We start from the raw sequence: 19358 nt of genomic DNA, 5'->3' as shown, positions 1-19358 counted from the left end.
TGTTTCTTAAACATAACTCTAGTCCCTTGTAATCTGTATTATTGGTCTCATAGAGGCATAATTGTACATGGGAGGGAGGAACACTACAGAATCTTCTAAAACTGGAAACTGTTCTCTGCTTGCCAGGAAAAATGTTCCAGTTGAAACAAGATCATTCTTGATGAGCTGTCCCTGGTGTTTATGTTCTGAAAAATAACACCAACATTATGATCCAGACAATCACACTGCTTGAGATGTGAAGTCCCAGAAGAGAATCAGTAAAATGTTTTTGTTTTGTTTTGGTTTTGAAAAAATACTTTTTAAAAAATACTCAAGAACATTAGAGGGTTACTTAAAAAAGTATCCACCAAGGAATATTGGTTACTATGTGTTATATTTCAGAGGAAGGAACTGGCAAAACCACCTATGAGTATTCCTTGTCTGAGAAAACCCTATGAAATTCATGGGGTCACCATATGTTAACAGGAAACCTGAAGACACATACACACATAGCAACGATATGTCTCTTTCAGAAGTAAAGATTTAGCATATAATAAAACATCAGTAAGAAACAGATGTAATCAAAAAGATTGAATCTTAGATCTTTAGCATCACTTTCAATGGAATGAAAGTATATAAAAGGAAAATGTGTATCTTGCTGTGAAAGAACCCTGGTCCTGCAGCCTATCACTCACATTGCCTTTTTACTCTCAGGATCCTCTCACTTAGGCCTCAAGGTGACAACTATAGTGGAAATGTGTGTGTTGATCAGTGGTCCAATGTGGTACAGCGTGACCACTTCTTATTTTCATTTCTTAAGTTTTAACAGTCAGACATAGAAGATAAAAACAGTAAAGATTTAGATAAACATGAACTCTTTGAAGCCTTCCTCATTCCCAGCTCCCAAAACCCTTTCAGAACTTATCAGTTCCCCTCTTCCTAAATGGGGTAGAATTCAGAGACACAGCTGTGTTAGCCTGGAATATCAGGATACAGAGGAATCTTGTAGCAACTTTGAGAATAACTAGGCAAAAGACATTGTAGCATAAGCTTTTGTAGACTAGGTGTGAGGAAGCATCTGAGGAAGTAGGCCTAGTCTATGAAAGTTTATGCTACCACTTCTTTCACACAGTTAATCTCTTCTTAACTGGGCTTCACTCTTTTTCTGAATGCCCTATCTATTTTACACACAAACGTCTAGGTTGTAGGTCCCTGTCCCTGTAGGTCCCCTTCAAAGCATTCCATGAACTGTGATTGACCTGTTCTGTGTACGTTCTACACAGCTGACCATTTTCCGACATGTTTTTAACTAATTACCTGTCTAACAGCAATAATCAAATATTACAATAATTACTGCATGTTGTTTAATTAAACTAACATTTTTTCCAACTAAATACCAGACAAAAGAAGGGATATATTTTATGTAGGAAATCATTATTAAAAGACTCTCTGTATAATCAGCCCTTTGTCTCCTCAGGGGTTATGTTCCAGACCTCCTCTTGCAGATGCCAAAAACCTGAAGTCCTGTTGGTTTTAATGGTGGTGTGGCCATGTGCATGCACTCCCATTGGGGTGAATGGGGTGGGGCTATCTGCGGATGCTCAGATCTACAAATGGCAAGCCTGTGGTTGGGGCGGACTGACTGTATTAAGGGATAATGTACACAGGGCTGCCATTTTGCTAGGCCAGGTTCCAATTAAAATATACTTTCTGTTGTGATTAATCTGTTTTACTAATTAATCAGTTAATTCAACCCTACTTATTGACAGTGAGCAAAACAATTCTATCCTTTTCCCTTTCAGTTCTCATTCATAGCTTGATCTTGTGTGTGTTCATTTCAAATTCTCTGGAGTAATGAAGCTTACAGCTTCAGTAGACTATCTGGCCAAGTGAAATTTTTCAGTGGATATCAAAACCAAAAACAGAGACATGAGGCCTAAGGTGTTCTAGCTGACTTAGAAGATTGTAGTGAATCTGTGAATGTAATGAGAGTAATTCATTAGAAACTCATCCCTTTTTTATCCAAGAGCCATCCAACACTGTCACTTTAATGGGAACAAAGGTCTCATTTTAGATACCATACAGTGGGAGATTACACAGCTTGCCTGTGCTCATTGATTGTGTCCAAGCTTTTAAATGCAGGTGGTGAACTAACAGGGTCAGACTCTGTTAATGAGCTCTCTGATCTCTGCAAAAGAAGCATAATTTCACTATCTATTTGTAACTTAACCTTACTAACAAAGATCACCAGCTACACAGCCATTGCTACTGGATGTGAAAGACATGTATAATCCTATCAGTGGTAGTGTAACATTAAAAGGAGATTTCTGTTCCCTTCATCACCTGAGCATCTGCAGCTGTGCAGCTGTAAGAAAGAGGAAGCAGACAAGGAAAACTATTTTTAATGTGTTATATAGATTGAATTAATAGCTTGAAGGATTTGGAAAAGTTACCATAGGATGATTTTTAAACTCTCTCTCTCTCTCTCTCTCTCTCTCTATATATATATATATATATATATATATATATATATATATATAATTAGCAGTAGCAGCTGAATAATCTCCATTATCATTATGCAATGGGATCTTGTAGTATCTTTGAGCCTGTGTGAAAAAAGTTGTAGCATAGGCTATTGTAGACTTGGGAATGGAGCAGATGGGTCTGAAAGAGTGGCCTGAGCCTGCACCAACTGCAAGTGGGTCAGGACTGCACTGGCTGCATGGTCCGTTCCCAAAGTGGGCCATGGCCACAGGACCTAACCTGCACCACTAGGAGCCACATTATCCCTGCTCTTTTTTACTCCAGTGCAGCTTCAGGCTGCTTTGGAGGTGTGCATTGTTTGAACGCCACGCCTCCAAAGCAGCCAGAAGCTGCTTCATTTGGCCCATCTGTTCCTGGCCAAGGTCTACTTCCTCAGATGCATACTGGTATTCCAGACTAATACTTTATTTCCGAATTCAGTCTCTATTATGGAGCTTCATGTATAATTTAACTAGGAGCAGAGGCTCTAAGCAATGTAAAATACCCAACTGAAATCAGTTACCATATATACTTGTCTATAAGTCTAAAAAATTATGCCCAAAAATTGACCCCAAAATCCCAGGTCGGCTTACTTACAGTATGGTAATGTGATAGCAACTCTTTCAGATTTCCATATGCAGTTTCTTTCTGTACTGAGCCAAGCAGATAGAGTCCTTGGTGACTGATTGCTGTTTAACAGTCCCTCTTCCACACGAGAGCATCACCGTTTTGGGAGTGAAAGCTGAAACACTGAAGCCTTGTATTGATTGCTGCTTCCTTCTTGTCCCTCGCATACACACACTGAAGGAACCTCCAAGTTTTCCACTCAACTTATCCATAGGTCATGTCAAAATCCATAATTTTGGCACCAAAACTTGCCCTTGTGCTATACATGAATTCAACTTTTAGTTGAATATATACAGTAATAATGCTATTAGAAATGCAAAATACTAAGACCATGCACAGTCTCAGCAGTTTTATGGCTGAAGGACCTGAGATGCCATTCATGAATAGCATCTTAAAAAGTTATGTACTCTGCATGGTGGCTCCAGTCACAGTCAGTACTGTTGTGACTGTAGGGAAGCTTGTTTAAATCAGAGCTTGGAATCATGTGGCCCTCCAGATGTTGAACTTCAACTCCCAGCAACATAGCCTCAACACAGTTAATGATGACCCCTTTTCTAAGCTGTCAGGCTCTGCTGTGGTCTTGACCCAGACCATTTCTCCTCTGTGTCTATTATTTAAATTTTTAAACCAGTCACACAATTGTTAATTGCATGAAAGATATCTTGTCTAATAGTTTGGCTTTTCATTGGTGCTGTCTCTGATCAGTCAGAAACCAGCCTGAGATCTCATCACAAGGAAGAGTGAAGATACCCCATTGCCTCTTTCTCTCTCATTGACTTGCCATGACATTTTTAGAAAGAGTGAGGCATACACAGATTTGAGGAAGGTGGGAGTCCAAAACCAAGAAGTTTGGTTTGAATATCTGTCAATCGGTCTAAAAGCTTTGATTGGTGAAGAGACTGTTAGTGTCTGTTGGATTTAAAATGAAATGTCATCATGTGGGAACTAAAATTTAAATTCTACACCATATTTTTCTGGTCCTTATTATAGGAAAATTTGCAGAAGCTGGTACATATAGAACATAGTGTGAAAGGGCAGAGCAACCTTCTCCAACCAGGAAGGGTGAGTTCCAATTAGTTGTGTGTTGGATTAGGACATTATTCTCACTTTTTTTCTGCTTGGGAAGGCTCTGGTGGCTTTAACGGTTGTATAATGAGGAAAATGTAGAAAATAAGACATTTTTTATTGCTTTCCTCAAAAGGGAAGAGAGGAAGGAAGCCTTGCCACAAAAATGTTGACGTACCTAATATACATTTTAAACATGCCTGGACAATACATGAAAACATTTTCATAGCCTTATTGATGTAAATAGGAAAGCTTTTTTTTCTGTCCAGAACCATGTTTCTTTGAGGTAATCTTTTGTGGGTTGCATGCTGGCTTTCTAAATGACACTGGTGGCAGGTTAGAACTCATTTCCAATCTTTTTAAATAATGATATAATTGTCAAATTTTATCTTGCTTTTTAAACCTTTGGTGATGTGCTTGGAATTGTGTTTTAAAATATGACATTATTGTTCATTTTTCTAGGATTATTGTTTTATGAAATGTGGTGGGTAAATATTTTAATAAGTAAAAACTATGATAACATTATTTGTTGTTTTCTTTTTTTGAGGGAAACCTTTGGTATTGCATGTTAGAATAAATGTGCAGAAACCACTTACTTTGGGTTTGTGTGGTTGTTTCCCCTGTGCAGCTACTCCTTTGTTTTCAGTGGTTTATGAGGTTTGTCAGGTGATTTACCACAGTGCCACTGCAGGCTTTATTTTAATCAACTCTTCCTCTTTTACTGCATGACAATTAAATCAGAACACAGCATAGTGGGAAACAGTATATGGAGTGAACATCTCAATTCATATTACAAACCATTAAATGTGAACAACAGCCTCCAAAGGCAAGATGCACTGATTTTTCTGTTTTCTTTCTCAGGTGTTTCTTAAAGAAGGAACATTGATGAAAGTGTCTGGGAAAAACAGGCACCCTCGACATTTGTTCTTGGTAAGGAGATTAAGAAGAGCAGGGCTGGTCACTTTCATTAAGCAGTGGGAAAAAAACAAGCAGGGACTGGTAACTCAAGTTTGCAGTCCTGTGTAAATGTACTTGCTAGGCAGAATGTTGAAAGTAGTACAGTTTAATTGCTGAATAAATGTACTTGGAATTGCACTGTTAGGCTACAGTTCTGTAATACTCTACTTGGAAGTAACTTCAAAGGAACATAGTAAGATTTTAGTAAACATAAATATACTCAGACTACATGCCTATTAATTATTTTATAGCTGTGATTCCACTACAGTGGTTGATCAGGACTGGTTTCAGCAGAAGTTACAATACCCTCAGTTCCATATAGTTCTTTTTTTTATGTACAGCTTGATTCTGTGCAGAATTAGGCATGACTTAGCTATTTATTTTAGTATGTTTAGACACACAATTGTGTTTAGGCATGTATAAATCTTTAATAGGAAATCAAATGCGAAGGGATCATGCAGCACTTTTGAGAGTAACTGAGGCGGGTTACACACTGCCAAAAAATACGTATTCCATATGTATTAGGGTTAGGAAGGGGCGGTGCTTCTGCACCCCCCTAACCCTAGTACGTATGGAGTACATACAATATGGCAGCGCCCCTTCCACATGGGGGCCGCCATATTGACGTAACGGACGCTCTACGTCCGCACGTGGCGCACCGGAAGTGACGCCACGAGTGGGCCCTTTGGCACTTGCAGCGCCTCTTCCGGGGCCCGAGAAGGAGCGCAATTTCCGCGCTCCTTCTCTGCAGCGTCCGGGAGTCGCGCTGTTTAAAGGCTGCATCTCCCGGACACTGCAAGTGGCGGCGGAGCCAGACCGCCGCTTTTCGGCAGTCTATAACCCGCCTGAAAGACAGAAGTTGGTAGTTGGATGTGTCTAAATACATCTGAGGAAGTAGGCTCCAGTCTATGAAAGCTCGTGCTACAAACTTCAGTCTTTCACATACCGTATATACTCGACTATAAGTCGACCTCATGTACAAGTCGAGGGCAGGTTTGGGGGGCAAAATTATGGATTTTGATATGACCCTTGGATAAGTCAAGGGTAAAACGTAAGGGAAGGCAACAAAGGATCTAAATGATGGAGCAAAGGAAAACAATGCCAAAGAACCTACAAAATTCTGGCAGGCATAATGGTTTTGGCTCACACTAAAGGACGGATGGAAGAGAAAGCAGAGAGAGGTCAGTGCTTCCAGAACAGATTGCACTCTTGCCTTTCACGAGGGATGGTTCCCTTTTTAATGAGAGTTAAAGTATAATATTTACATTGACCCGTGGATAAGTCTACCTAGGTTTTTGGGGTCAATTTTTTGACTAAAATTTCTAGAATTATACATGAGTATATACAATAATCTCAAAGATGCTGAATATCCCTTTTCATATTAATTTTCCAGACTACCATGGCTATGTTTTTGAATTCTACCACCTTAAAAGGGAAGTTTCCATTTGGTGCCAGTTGAAGTGTCTCTCCTGGGCTAATGGCAACTCACATTATATGTCTGTGACTTTAATACAGATGTTATAACCCTAGGGAAAGTTGAAAGGCCCTCCTTCCATCTTAATTGCTACCATCCTGACCTTGAAGGGAGAGAAGGAGATGCAGGCATAGTTCCATCATATCTAGGCCCAGAGAAAGATTAAAGGCCCTCCTTCCATCTTAACTGCAACCACCCTAGTGTTGGATGTAGAGAGGAACTGGCAGTATCCGCTGGACTTGATCCCCTTCACCTTTGTGTGATGGCTTTTTAGATTGTAAGCCTAAGGGCAGGGAACTATCAAATTAACAATCTGTAAACTGCTTTAAGAGCTTTGTGGCTGAAGAGAGGGGTATAAATACTCCAAATCTATGGTTCCCAAACTTTGGTCCTCCAGGTGTTTTGGACTTCATCTACCAGAAGCGCCAGCCAGCTTGGCCAACAGTCAGGAATTCCGTTTGAAGTACAAAACCTCTGAAGGACCAAAGTTTGGGAACCACTGCTCTAAATAAATAAAAATAAAAAATACAGGGAGGAAGATTAGCCATCTCCTTATTTCAGCCCATATAGTTTCCCTGTCTTTTCTGTGAGGGACATCTCCACAGGCCACCTCCCCTCCCTCTAAGAAAGTGGTCCCCAAACTGGCTCTTTAAGGGATTTTGGACTTCAACTACCAAGAGCCTCAGCCATGTTTGCCAGTCGTATGGGATTCTGGGAGCTGAAGTCCAAAATCCCTTAAAGAGCAGCGTTTGGGGACCACTGTTCTAAGCCTTGACCTTGAAGGCTACCCTGACGGGAATCCCTGCTATCTCTGATCACTGACATCAGGAATTTCCTTCTTCCACATGTGGAGAAGGGAAAGGAGGAACAAAGCTGTTCTCTGGCTAAAACACTGGGTGGGAAAGCTCCAACTAGCACTTTGGGAACCCAGTGATTTCAGTGGGCATGGCCACACCTCTGTTCTCAAGTGCCTGGCCATGCCCACGGACAGATCATCCAGCCTGTAGAGGACATATGCACCTCCAGCTTAGTTCCCCATTGCTACATTGTGCTGAGCTTCTGATTCTAGACTCTGCACCTGTGGCTCTTACTAGAAGAAGAAATACCAGGCAACTTGAATGCAGTCTTGGATTCAGCCTTGGGTTTATTTTGGCTTTGACTTTGCAAAATTACCAAGCCTCAGCCCTAAAACTTGTTTTGTGCAGCATATGAAGTTCTATCTATACAGTAATTCCACTTCTTCCATGCACTGGCAATATGAATTTCTCTCTCCATTCAATGAGAGAGGAAGACAGTGGCATTCACCTTGCTCCTACTGTGCCCTTGGCATCCAAGACTTCCAGGTATCAGGATATTCACATGTGGTGCTGTTCTTGGAAATTCTCATTCCCCTTCCTGTTCCTTTGATGAAGCAGTAGTGGAAAATATAAACATTGCCCCATTACAATTATGCTTTTCACAGTTTGTCCTTGCCATAAAAGTTGTGAAGATGGAGTCACTGTTGTAACTGAAACAAAGCATGCATTGAAATTTGAGTAAATTCACTCTGCAATGGCTATGAGGCAGCCATTTCTAAGGGAAACATGAGTTTAGGCTTCTGTTGAAAGTTCTGCTATTCAGAATAAAATTGTCTGTTCACTGCGGGGAGAGAAATAATAATAATCCCTTGGCAGCTGGGGATGTGAGGAAAACACTGTTTAATAGGCCCATGAATATACTGCCAGTGACAGTTTTTTCTGCTTCCCTACTAGAAATGAATGTCATGGTCAGGCATGTATATTGCCATAAAAAAGAATTTGGAGTTAAACTGAAAGGTAGCATTTTAGAACAAAGTTTTAAAATGCAAACAGCTTTTTACAGGTATGGACTGTGCAGTCCCGTGCCTATAAAATAAGGTTTCTAAAAAAAAAAAAAAATGCTAGGCAAACAAAATACCTGAAAAACCTGAGTGAGAAGACATTCTTTAGAACTGTTAACCGACATACAGGTCATCGCTAGCTCTAGTAGGAATATTGTGATCTGGATGGTAACCCCTAGTGTACAGGATAATTAAACTAATTTGTACCCCAGCAACAAAAGACCTATGAGCTATAGAATACCCAGAAAACATTCTATTGAGAGAAGAAGGCCACAATTTTATTGGTTATATCAGTAGTGTAACTTGATGATCCATGGGGCCAAATTTGCAATATTGGTTGACTCATCTGCCAACCAATATCCTGCCCATCTCATCTGCTCGGAGACTGTATCTCACTACGGTGTGAATTCCTCTACATTGGTCACTTGGAATAAGGCCAATATGCAAACTCCCACCAGCTGGGGTGAATAAGTCTACTATGTACCCCAACAATGGATCCAGTCCAAACATGTCACAGGATCAAAGTTGTGACAGAGTGCATCTACACTACAGAAATAATGCATTTTGACATCACTTTAACTGTCATGGCTCCATCCTACAGAATGTTGGGATTTGTAGTTTTGTGAGGCACTAGCACACTTTGGCAGAGAAGACTAAAGACCTTGTAAAACTACAGGTCCCCTCCATGTTTCCATATGCTACAGCATTTAAAGTGGGGGTCAAACTGCATTATTTCCAAAGTATATAGATACACCCACACCGAGAAATACATTGACAACAGCCAAGATCCTACATTGCCTAATTTATTACAAATACATACCTGTGGGGTGAAACAGGCCAACGAAGGGGGCACCCTTTCCAAAGGAGGATTGGAGCTGCGGTGAACACATACTACACATACTTGGCTGAAAAAGGAGCGGATCTTTTCTCTGTGTGGGTGCATCTACATACTTTGGAAATAATGCAGTTTGACCCCATTTTAAATGCTGTAGCATATGGAAACATGGAGGGGATCTGTAGTTTTACAAGGTCTTTAGCCCTCGCTGCCAAAGTGTGCTGGTGCCTCACAAAACTACTTCTTTGGCCGGGGAAAGGGTGTCTTTTCTTGGCTTGCCACAGCCCAAAATAGACTTTCAGATGCTGCGTTGGCATGCAGCATGTAAATGCTGTGTCTTGAAGCCACCCATGCTGGGACACTGCCTGACTTCTGGGCAGCTTCAGGATGGTGTGGGGGCATGCGGCATATGAATGCCATGTTCCCAAGCCACCCAGACATGCCAGGCAATGTCTGGAATGAATAACCGAACATTGCTATAGAAGAGGTGAAAGCTCCAAAGAGTTGAGGTAAAATCTGTCTTCAGCCCCATCAATGGTAACTACCTAATGTCATGGCAACAACATACATATAACTGTGGGGATGGGGAGAGGAGACAGATCAGGCTTGAGTAGCTTTTGTCATTATTTCCCCTGGCAGTGGACCAGAATGAAGGTAGTGGCTTCCAATGTCCATCAACACAGATCCACACCACCTCAGAAGTCAGCCAAACTTTCTGATTTATTGGCTTTCTTGGAAGTTCCTGCTGAGCCAAAAAACTGCTGTTGCTTGGAGGAAAAGGAAGCTGCCAGCTATGGCATGGCTGCATATTCTGTGCTTGCAAGCCACAAATGGAGGATTCCTGGCAAGCAGAAATCAAGGGCTTGCATAGGAAGTGCATGCGTGTATTACATCGCTGAAATATGAGTACCACTTCTCCAGTACTATTGTTTAGAGTCTGACTGAAACACTCTGAAACAGTCAGTAGGGTTATTTAGGAGGAAGTATTCTGACTTAAGCAAGACTAATTTCCTTCCCCCCAGAATTGCTTAGAACTGCAGGAGAAAAGGTATTTGAGCATTCTCATGAGGCAGGAGGCCAGTTGTTTACAGAAAAGACAGCTGTTGTTTTGTATGGTTATTATTGTTATTTGAAATAATTTCAAAGCTAAATAAAGGGCTGTGCGAAGTTCTTACTATTATTTGAAATAATTTCAAAGCTAGACAAATTGATCAGTTTTTAGGTTGCCTTTAAAAGTGAAGGTGATGGTAAACATGTGAACAGGCTCTCTTTTCAGTGCCTCCAAAATGTTGTGATGGTATATACTCTGTATTTGTGTTTGTGGCAGGAGATATAGCAAGTTCAACAACTTATTTTGGTGAATCTTTGTGAAAAGGGGATCAGGCATCTCTGTAAACAAAAATTGGGCTCAGGAAGCAGGCAGATAGCCCGTGAAACAGAACAATCATTCTAGAAGGATACAGCAAATTCAACAATACTAGATAACTATGTGACTAACGTAACAATTTCAACACATCATCAGCCTCATCAATTAATGCAGAGTTTCTCAAATTGCCAGGTGCACCATGAGGTGCTGCTATGGCATCTGGAAAAGAAGTCACAAACCTTTTGAAAAGGATAGGATAATGCACATTTTTGCTGCCATGCAAAAGCTGTGTAGATTGATTGCCTGTTTTGTATTTAAGTCCTTGTCTTATTCTTGGCAAAAAAAAAAAAAAAAGCAGAGTATAAATAGAGTGAGTGAGTGGTTTTAAATTGCGACTTTTATGGACAGGAAAGAATTCAAGCATATACCGTAACCATGTTAGTCTGTAGAATCAGTATGTAGAGAGATCCTCAGGAAGTAGACTTTAGTCTATGAAAGCTCATGCTGCCAACTTTCTTTCAGTTAGTCTCAAAGGTGTTACAAGATGTCTCTACATATGGATAGGAAAGTTTTCCCCTCCATGTTTCTATATTCATCCTTGAGAAAAGATGATGTATAAGTTAACCAAATAAATTTAAAATGTTGCAGAAATTATCTTGCGCTGGTAAAAGAGGTGTGTGTGTGTGTGTTGTGTCTTCAAGTTGCCTGACAACTCAGCGATACTTAGCAGTGACTTTGCCAGTTGCTTCCTCTTAAATACAGCCTACAACACCTGATATTCATTGGCAGTCTCCCATTCAAGTACTAACCAGAGCTGACCCTGCTGAGCTGCCAAGATCAGATGAGATTTGGTACCTTTAGGGTACTGAGAATTAGCCACATCTATATTTGTATGCAGTCATGTTACAGATCAGATGGCACAGCTGACCATCTTGCATGCTGGTATTGTTGAACTTGATGTTTCCTGATAGTCTGAGGTCTTCTATGCTAAGGACAAAAGTCTGGATGGACTCCTGCCCTCATCCCCGCCCTGCAGGGACATCAGGTAGATTGTCTATACTACCCAACTTCCTGGATCTGCCACTGCTGCTCTCTACATTGCTGTGTCCACCACTGCTGCCACTACTGTCACCAAACTCTATCTGGGCTAGTTCCTATCCTGAATGGTTTCCCTCTTTCTCCCTCAGTTGCACTAGCTCCACAGATGCACTCATTGCTCTGAGGCACACGAAGCACCCAGCAGGTAACCCAAGTGCCTTGTCTGACTTTAGCAAGCAGCTGCTGAGGGAGCAGGAGGGGAAGATTACATATGAAAAAAAATTGAAGGTGGCAGGGGTGGGGGCAAGGTAGCAGGAGCCATTGCAACAAAAGCAGTGGGTCAAAAACTCTGGCGTTTAAAAACTACACAATAATAAAAGATACACTGAATCTGAGGTGGATACAGCTATGCACTGTGTGACTTTATCACCCCAGATTTGGAAGGAGAATGGGTTTTTAATGGGTTTTTCAGCAGTATAGACAAGATTCATAGTGTGCCTGTTTCTGATCCCAGTTTCATTTGTGGTTGTTGATTCCATGTTTCAGAGAAGATTGGACTAAGCTACTAAAACTAGACAGCCAGCCACCACATTACCACTACACTATTCTGCTTTGCTGTCTGTATAGCACAGAAGAGTTAAATGAAAAGTAGCTGGGTTTATCATATTTAGAAAGTTGCAACAGTTAGAACCATGCTTAATGGTAGCATGAAAGCTTTGCATTTTCAGTCAATAACATCTCCAATTAAAAGAATGCCTGGTAGTAGGTGATAGCAAAGGCACTGGATAAATCATTGCCACTCATTCAGTTTGACCTGGTATAAAATATTATCCTCCATTTTATGGTTTACAAAGAATAAACCCTAGTAAATGAAATAGTGTACAGTCATCCCTCCATATTTGCAGCTTTGATACGCTCATATCTAAGTTGAGAAATTTTAGTTAAAAAAATGACCCCCCCCCCCCAAATCTGGGTCAATGCTGGTTTCCATTCTAGAGCAAGTTAGGAGATTATCCGGGGGGGGGGGGGGGAATAATCCTGGCTAGATCCCGTGATCACGTGGAAGATTTTCGCATGACATCGTGCTTATCCGGACTTCCCCTGTGAATAACCCGGCATTTTCCTGCAACAAACCATAGTGTAGTTGAAGCACGATTGCAAGAGTGTGAAAGTCAATCGCGCTTCATTAGTGCTATTGCAGAAGCAATTAGGGATACCCAGAATGCATTATAGTATAATAATATAAAGAGAAAAGTGGTGGGGGGGTGGAGGGGTTAATCTCAATTGAGAGACCAGTTCTAGCAGTGGGCATTCTCAGGGAAAAGCAGCTTTCTTCTTTTTTCCATTACCCGCTAGAGTGTGGGAATGGACTGTTGTTATGGAAAGGGGCAAGGGAGAAGGTATGTATATGCCTGTTTATTTATGAAATGTGTTTTCTCCAAAAGAACATGGGATCTCCATGAATGTGTTCTCCGTGAATGCAGGATCTCAAAAAGATATTGTCATTATCATCTTTCATTGTTACACGCCCCTAAATTTTACCCTCAGTTTATCCACAGGTCATATCAAAATTCATAATTATAGCCCCAAAACCTGGCCATGAGATCAACTTATTAATGAGGATATGGTACCTGAAAAAAAAAGGTACCATCTGCAGCATCATATAAAGTAGAAGGCAAGTAGACTACTCAGCTTTCTTTTTTATGGTGAAGATTCAGGAAACATGGAATAATGAATGAATATGTTTTATTTGGTCAATGACCAGAAAAATTTAAAAAGATGCAAAGCAAAATACAAAGTGTAACAATAAACTTCAAGTGATATACAATAAAATAAAATAAAATGGACTAATATAAAAATACACTCTCCTGAGATCTGACCATATAACGCCCGTCTTAAAATCTCTTCACTGGCTGCCAATCCGTTTCCGGTCCCAATACAAAGTGTTGGTTATTACCTTTAAAGCCCTAAATGGCTTGGGCCCAGGTTACTTGAGAGAACGCCTCTCCCTGCATAATCCAGCCCGCACTCTCAGGTCAACAGGAAAATTGGTACTCAGTCATCCAAGGGTGAGATTGGCGACTACCCAGCAAAGGGCTTTTACGGCAGTAGCGCCTTCTCTTTGGAACGCCTTACCCAAAGAGATCTGCCTTAGTGGAACGGTGGAAGCCTTTAAAAAGGCATTAAAAATTTACCTCTTCCTACAAGCCTACCCTCCCAATTCCTTGTATTAACATTTCACTCCCCTTACTGTTTAATGATGTAGATATTTTTGCGATTTTAATAATGTGGAATGTTTTTAGCCAATATTTGTGGAATTAATGGGTATTGATGTGTATTTTTATTATGTCATTTGTTTTGTATTGTATTTACCTTTATACTGTACACCGCTTTGATCCTGGGAAAAGCAGTTTATAAATAAACAATTTATTATTATTTATTATTTTATACATTCCATAATTACATCATTTGTACAAGATTTTAAAAGGTTTCAAAGCCCAGTACATAAGTACAACAGTGTATTTCAAAATGATTCAGTACAATAGACTGCTATAAAGTAAAATAAATTAAAATAAAGTACAAAATTTGTATTTCCCTTGAAAAAATTTCTTTAAAACTTTAAAGTAATAATATTAAAATAAAATACGAATGTATTTAAGATAGGAATATATTTTTTATCTGGATTTGTCTTGTTTTCATTGCAGCAACACAAAATTTAGCAGCTCTATATGTAATATGAAGATTTAAGTCCTGAAGTAAAAATTACCTGGATACCCCAACCATTTTTCTACTAAAGGTGCAATATATATTGACCTGATATCCTCATAAAATTTACAACATAACAGGACATGTGAAACAGTTTCTACTTCTCCACATGGACAGGTGTGCTCAGTTATGGGAACTTTGCTAAATCTGCCTTGGAGTAGTGCAGATGGGAGGATGTTAAATCTGGCTTTGAAAAAAGCAAAAACATGGAATAACATGGGATTACCATCATGATGACTACCTTAGTCAACACGGTGGACATCCTTCATAGGAAGCAAAAGTGCACTATGAACTGGCCAACATACTATCATGTCCGGAGGCCCCGTATAGTGGCTAACACACTGTAATGTCCAAAAACTATTCAAACAAGATGGCAGCTGGTCTAATACAAATTTGATACTACTAATACCATTGCAGTCTCACTCACATAGTTTTTTATGTAGTTATTCAAACCTGGCATGATTTTTAGTTTCATTATATCCTCTACCCCCAGCAGGTTGAGCAATGCTAATTTCAATGTCATAGTGGCAAGTCCATGACTAGTGAGACTTCAGAAGTGATTATGTAGACACATTTCCTTAAATCTAAAGACAAAACAGATGGGAAATAACTATAATGGGCAATTAACAAACACAACCACCATTAATGTTTAATAAAACCAAGGGGTACTAATCATGGCTGCCATAGCAACAGTGCACTAGGGTGGATTCCTTAATCATCACCAACCATAGAATGTCTTGAGGTTTGTAGAAATATTTCATATAAATAAAATAAGAGGATGTGTAGCCAAGAAATACAGCAGTGCATGCTGGGAAGAGCCTGACAGTACCTCACATGAACTGATTTTTTGGTTGGTGGGGTGCCCTTCATTAGCTGTCTTTTTTGTGGCTCAGAATGACTTCAGACTATCTGGCTGCATTAACTGCAAAGAAACGGCACAACCTCCTCTATAATGAAGTGAACTCTGATTATTCAAAGGATGCAATGCAGCCTAATTCTCTATTGTGTTTTCTGCACTGGAACCCAACTCATTTTAGAGACTAAATTGCTAGCTGCATGAACCAAGAGTATTTTTGTGTTCTTAGTAACAAACTGGACTTTTCCTGATGCTCTTGCTGTGGCATTGGTTTCTACTAATCCACATTTAAACTTTAAACACACACACATGCCATTGATATTCATTATGATAAATTATTCTTCAACAGCTGAGGTTTTTCCTTTCATAAACCCCTCCAATACTCAGCTTCCTAAAGTCTATAATGAATGTTTCTCTGTAGTTCTATTCAGCCCTTAATAAACTAGGATTTATAATGAGATGGTACCTGTGCAGGGAGTCACTGTGAGGTTGAGATTAGTGTTGGCATGGTGAATGATTTATGAAGCCATAAGCAAATGATATAAGCAAAATTTCTTCGAGAAGCTACTGTTGATCTTGTCACATGGAAAGTTTGTTGTTGAAAGTTTCTTTTTAAAGAAGGTATTTCTTCTTGAGCGTCTATACTCTGTACTTCAGTAAGATCTCAGAGCTGATAGAATAATCTGTAGTTAGCAGGATGAATGTGAGGCATGGAAAGAGACTAATGCACATGCTTAGATCATTCCAGCTATATTCTATAAGGATGTGCTTTCCAATGTGGAAAAGAGGCAGAGTGCAGGTGTTAAGTGGGGTTTTAATACTACTTAAAAGGACTGCAGTTTTCTTTGGTTGGAAAAGTTGCTTGCCAGCCAGCCTTCCTAATATCCTGGCAAAGTGCTATCAGTCACAACAAACCAGAGCTTGGAAGATTTTCTTATTTGAATGGTGGCTTCCCAAGTTGCCTAGCTGGCATCCTCCCCCCCCCCCTTATTTCTATCTAGCTGGAAAAATCTGTTTGGCAAAAGGAACACTTTTAAATAATAATAAATAATAATTTTTTTATTTATATCCCGCCCTTCCCAAGATCAGGGCGGCTTACAACGAGGTTAAAAACAATGGTGCCATAACAATATACAAATACAACTACAGGCAAACCATACAAACAATGCAAAAAAACTATCAATAAAAACCAACAGGATTAAAACCCCTTAGCCCAACCTCTTGGCCACGGAAGAGGAGGGAGGCCCACAGGATTTTTAGTCGGGGAATGCCTGTTGGAACAGGAAGGTTTTTAAGTCCTTCCTGAATTGGGCCAGGGTAGTAGTCGAGCGGAGCTCGGTGGGCAGCGTATTCCAAAGGGCTGGGGCAGCTGTGGAGAATGTCCTCTGTGTGGTGGAGGCTAACCTAGCCCCAGGCACCTTCAGTAATTGCTGCCCAGACGTTCTGAGGGTGCGAGGCGGTATGTACGGGGAGAGGCGGTCCTTTAGGTATCCTGGGCCCAAGCCATTTAGGGCTTTATAGGTGATCACCAACACTTTATATTGAGCTCGGAAGCGAATGGGCAGCCAATGGAGATTTTTCAAAACCGGTGTTATATGGCTGGTCCTGGGAGCACCAGTGACCAGCCGGGCTGCCATATTCTGCACCATTTGCAGCTTCCGAGTTTGGTATAAGGGTTGCCCCATGTAGAGTACGTTGCAGAAATCCAGTCTCGAAGTTACCAGAGCATGTACAACCGTTTCTAGGTCCCTCTGGGCCAGGTATGGGCGCAGCTGGCGAATAAGCCGAAGCTGATAACAGGTGCTCTTGACCGTCGCATTCACCTGAGCAGTCAGATGAAGCGACGAGTCAAGAAGCACCCCCAGACTGCGCACGGAGTCCTTCACAGGGAGCGTGACCCCGTTCAGGACAGGTGGAACCACCGCCATTCCTGGACCAGGAGAACCTATCACTAGTACCTCCGTTTTCTCTGGATTCAACTTGAGTCGGTTTTCCCTCATCCAGCCCATTACTGACTCTATACAGGCCACGAGAGGAGAGACGCCATCCCCAGTCACTGCAACCCACTCCCACGATTTTACGACTCTCTCCCACACATTTACGACAGGAAGAGAACAAAAGTACTTCATGTGGAAACAGAAACAGTAACATTCTCCTTTGCTGTCTGCCAGGTTTGTTTGTAATGTGATAAAGCTGTTATTCTCATGTCATAGAGGAACACCACAACTCTATTTCTGTTTAAGTTGCCTTATTAAAGGAGTATCTCTCCCCTATTTTTGCCTATAGTGCTGTTGGCTTACAAAAATTACTGTGTTTAAAAAAGCCTCCTCCAGAGAGAGTCAGCATGGTGTAGTGAGTTGGGTGTTTGACTGTTATTCTAGGAGATGATGGTTTGAATTCCCACTCAACCATGGAGATTCACTGGGTGACCATGGGGAAGTGACACTCTTTCAGCCTAAAAGGAGGGTAATAGCAAACCCCCTCTGAACAAATCTTGCCAAGAAAACCCCATGATAGGTTCAGAAATGACTTGTAGGCACACAGCAGCATTTTTCACCCTGGTGCACAAACAGCTAGTGTTCCACATCAAAGGGTTTTGACAGCGTGATAAAATAGTTTATGATACCGTATTGTGGTGGTTCTATATTTTAAAAAGATCTATAAAAAGCTGTTCAAACAGGCAATACTGCTATCATTGTTCAGTTGGAAGGCTGGTTAACTGGTTATTGCTGTGTGCCTTCAAGTAATTTCTGACTTACAGCAATCCTGAGGTGACCCTATCACGAGATTTTCTCAGTAAGATATCTAGTGATTTGGGTTGTGGACTAGGACTCTTCACAAATCACACTCTCTCGGTTTCAGAGGAAACTACTGTATACATTTTCTTAATGTTAAAAAATATGGCCTGGAAATGGTGACTTGGTTAGAGTATTCTGGGAGTTGTAGTCCAAAAAGTTTCCAAACTCTGCAAATAACATTTACAGAATGCCACATAGGCATGAGCATTGTGTGTGATGTTGCTGCAGTTGTGTATTCCACAAGAGCTGCTAGCTGAAGGAAGATTACCAAAATGTTGCACTTTTGAGTGCTAGGGGTATCACATTTTACTTCAACAGAATCATTTTCTGGAAGAATGATGGTTTGATCCCACATAGCCAAAAAGGATTGCCTCATTATATAAATATAATATATATAAACAATATATTACAATATCGACTGATAATCTGGAACTCGCCTTAGTCTACCATCACTTGACCCATTGGTGTCCTATATGCAAATACTTGATTAATTTCAGTTGGATTACAAGGTGGGCAGGCAGTGAAGCAATAACTTAGGAACTGCATCACATGCTCAATTCTGCCCAAATTCACCCAGCCTCCATTTTTCCATGTGGTCCTTATGGAATCTGGAAATCGGATCATGCTACACTAACAATCCAAGCTGCAATCCTTGTACTGGACCTAGAATTCCAGTGAGACTTTTAAAGGGTATTGCAAGTAATTGATTTTGTCTTTCTCTTCATACAGATGAATGATGTTCTGCTGTATACGTATCCCCAGAAGGATGGCAAATATCGCCTTAAGAACACTTTGGCTGTATCTGGCATGAGGGTAATGTCAGTTTTTCTCTCTTTTTTAACACTATGTTTCATTCAGCTGGAAACCTTTTAGCTCTCTTTAGTTAGAAAGAAAGGAGGATGATTTATCTCCATATTACCTTTCCTTGTTATAGGAATAAAATGGGAAATATAGGGTACCTCCAGATTTTTTTTTGGGGGGGGGATCTCAAAAAGTATCAAGACTCCAATTCTTTTTATCCCTTCATATTAATGGGGTTTGTATCCTGTTTCTTCCCTGTAAGTTCACATTTCTTTCTCTCTCTCCCCTCCCACCCTTTCAGTGATCATGTCACATCCAGTCAACATTTCAGAAACAGATTTTCACCAATTTCCACTGAGCCACATATTATTATTATTATTATTATTATTATTATTATTATTATTATTATTATTAT

At 40.4% G+C, this 19358-nt stretch overlaps 1 protein-coding gene across 5 annotated transcripts in view; it reads left to right on the top strand.

Moving 5' to 3' along the window:
- Window positions 1–19358, top strand: part of FGD5 (FYVE, RhoGEF and PH domain containing 5) — a 232916-nt gene that overhangs the window by 182889 nt on the left and 30669 nt on the right. For all 5 annotated transcript variants that reach the window (XM_042451717.1, XM_042451714.1, XM_042451716.1 and 2 more), the window contains exons 11-13: window positions 4120–4191; window positions 5056–5124; window positions 18872–18955. In XM_042451717.1, the coding sequence (XP_042307651.1) occupies window positions 4120–4191; window positions 5056–5124; window positions 18872–18955 (225 nt within the window). The remainder of the gene's footprint in view (window positions 1–4119; window positions 4192–5055; window positions 5125–18871; window positions 18956–19358) is intronic.

The sequence above is a fragment of the Sceloporus undulatus genome, chromosome 2 (assembly GCF_019175285.1).
Source record: "Sceloporus undulatus isolate JIND9_A2432 ecotype Alabama chromosome 2, SceUnd_v1.1, whole genome shotgun sequence".
NCBI lineage: Eukaryota > Metazoa > Chordata > Lepidosauria > Squamata > Phrynosomatidae > Sceloporus > Sceloporus undulatus.
This window is presented reverse-complemented; position numbering and strand designations above follow the sequence as displayed.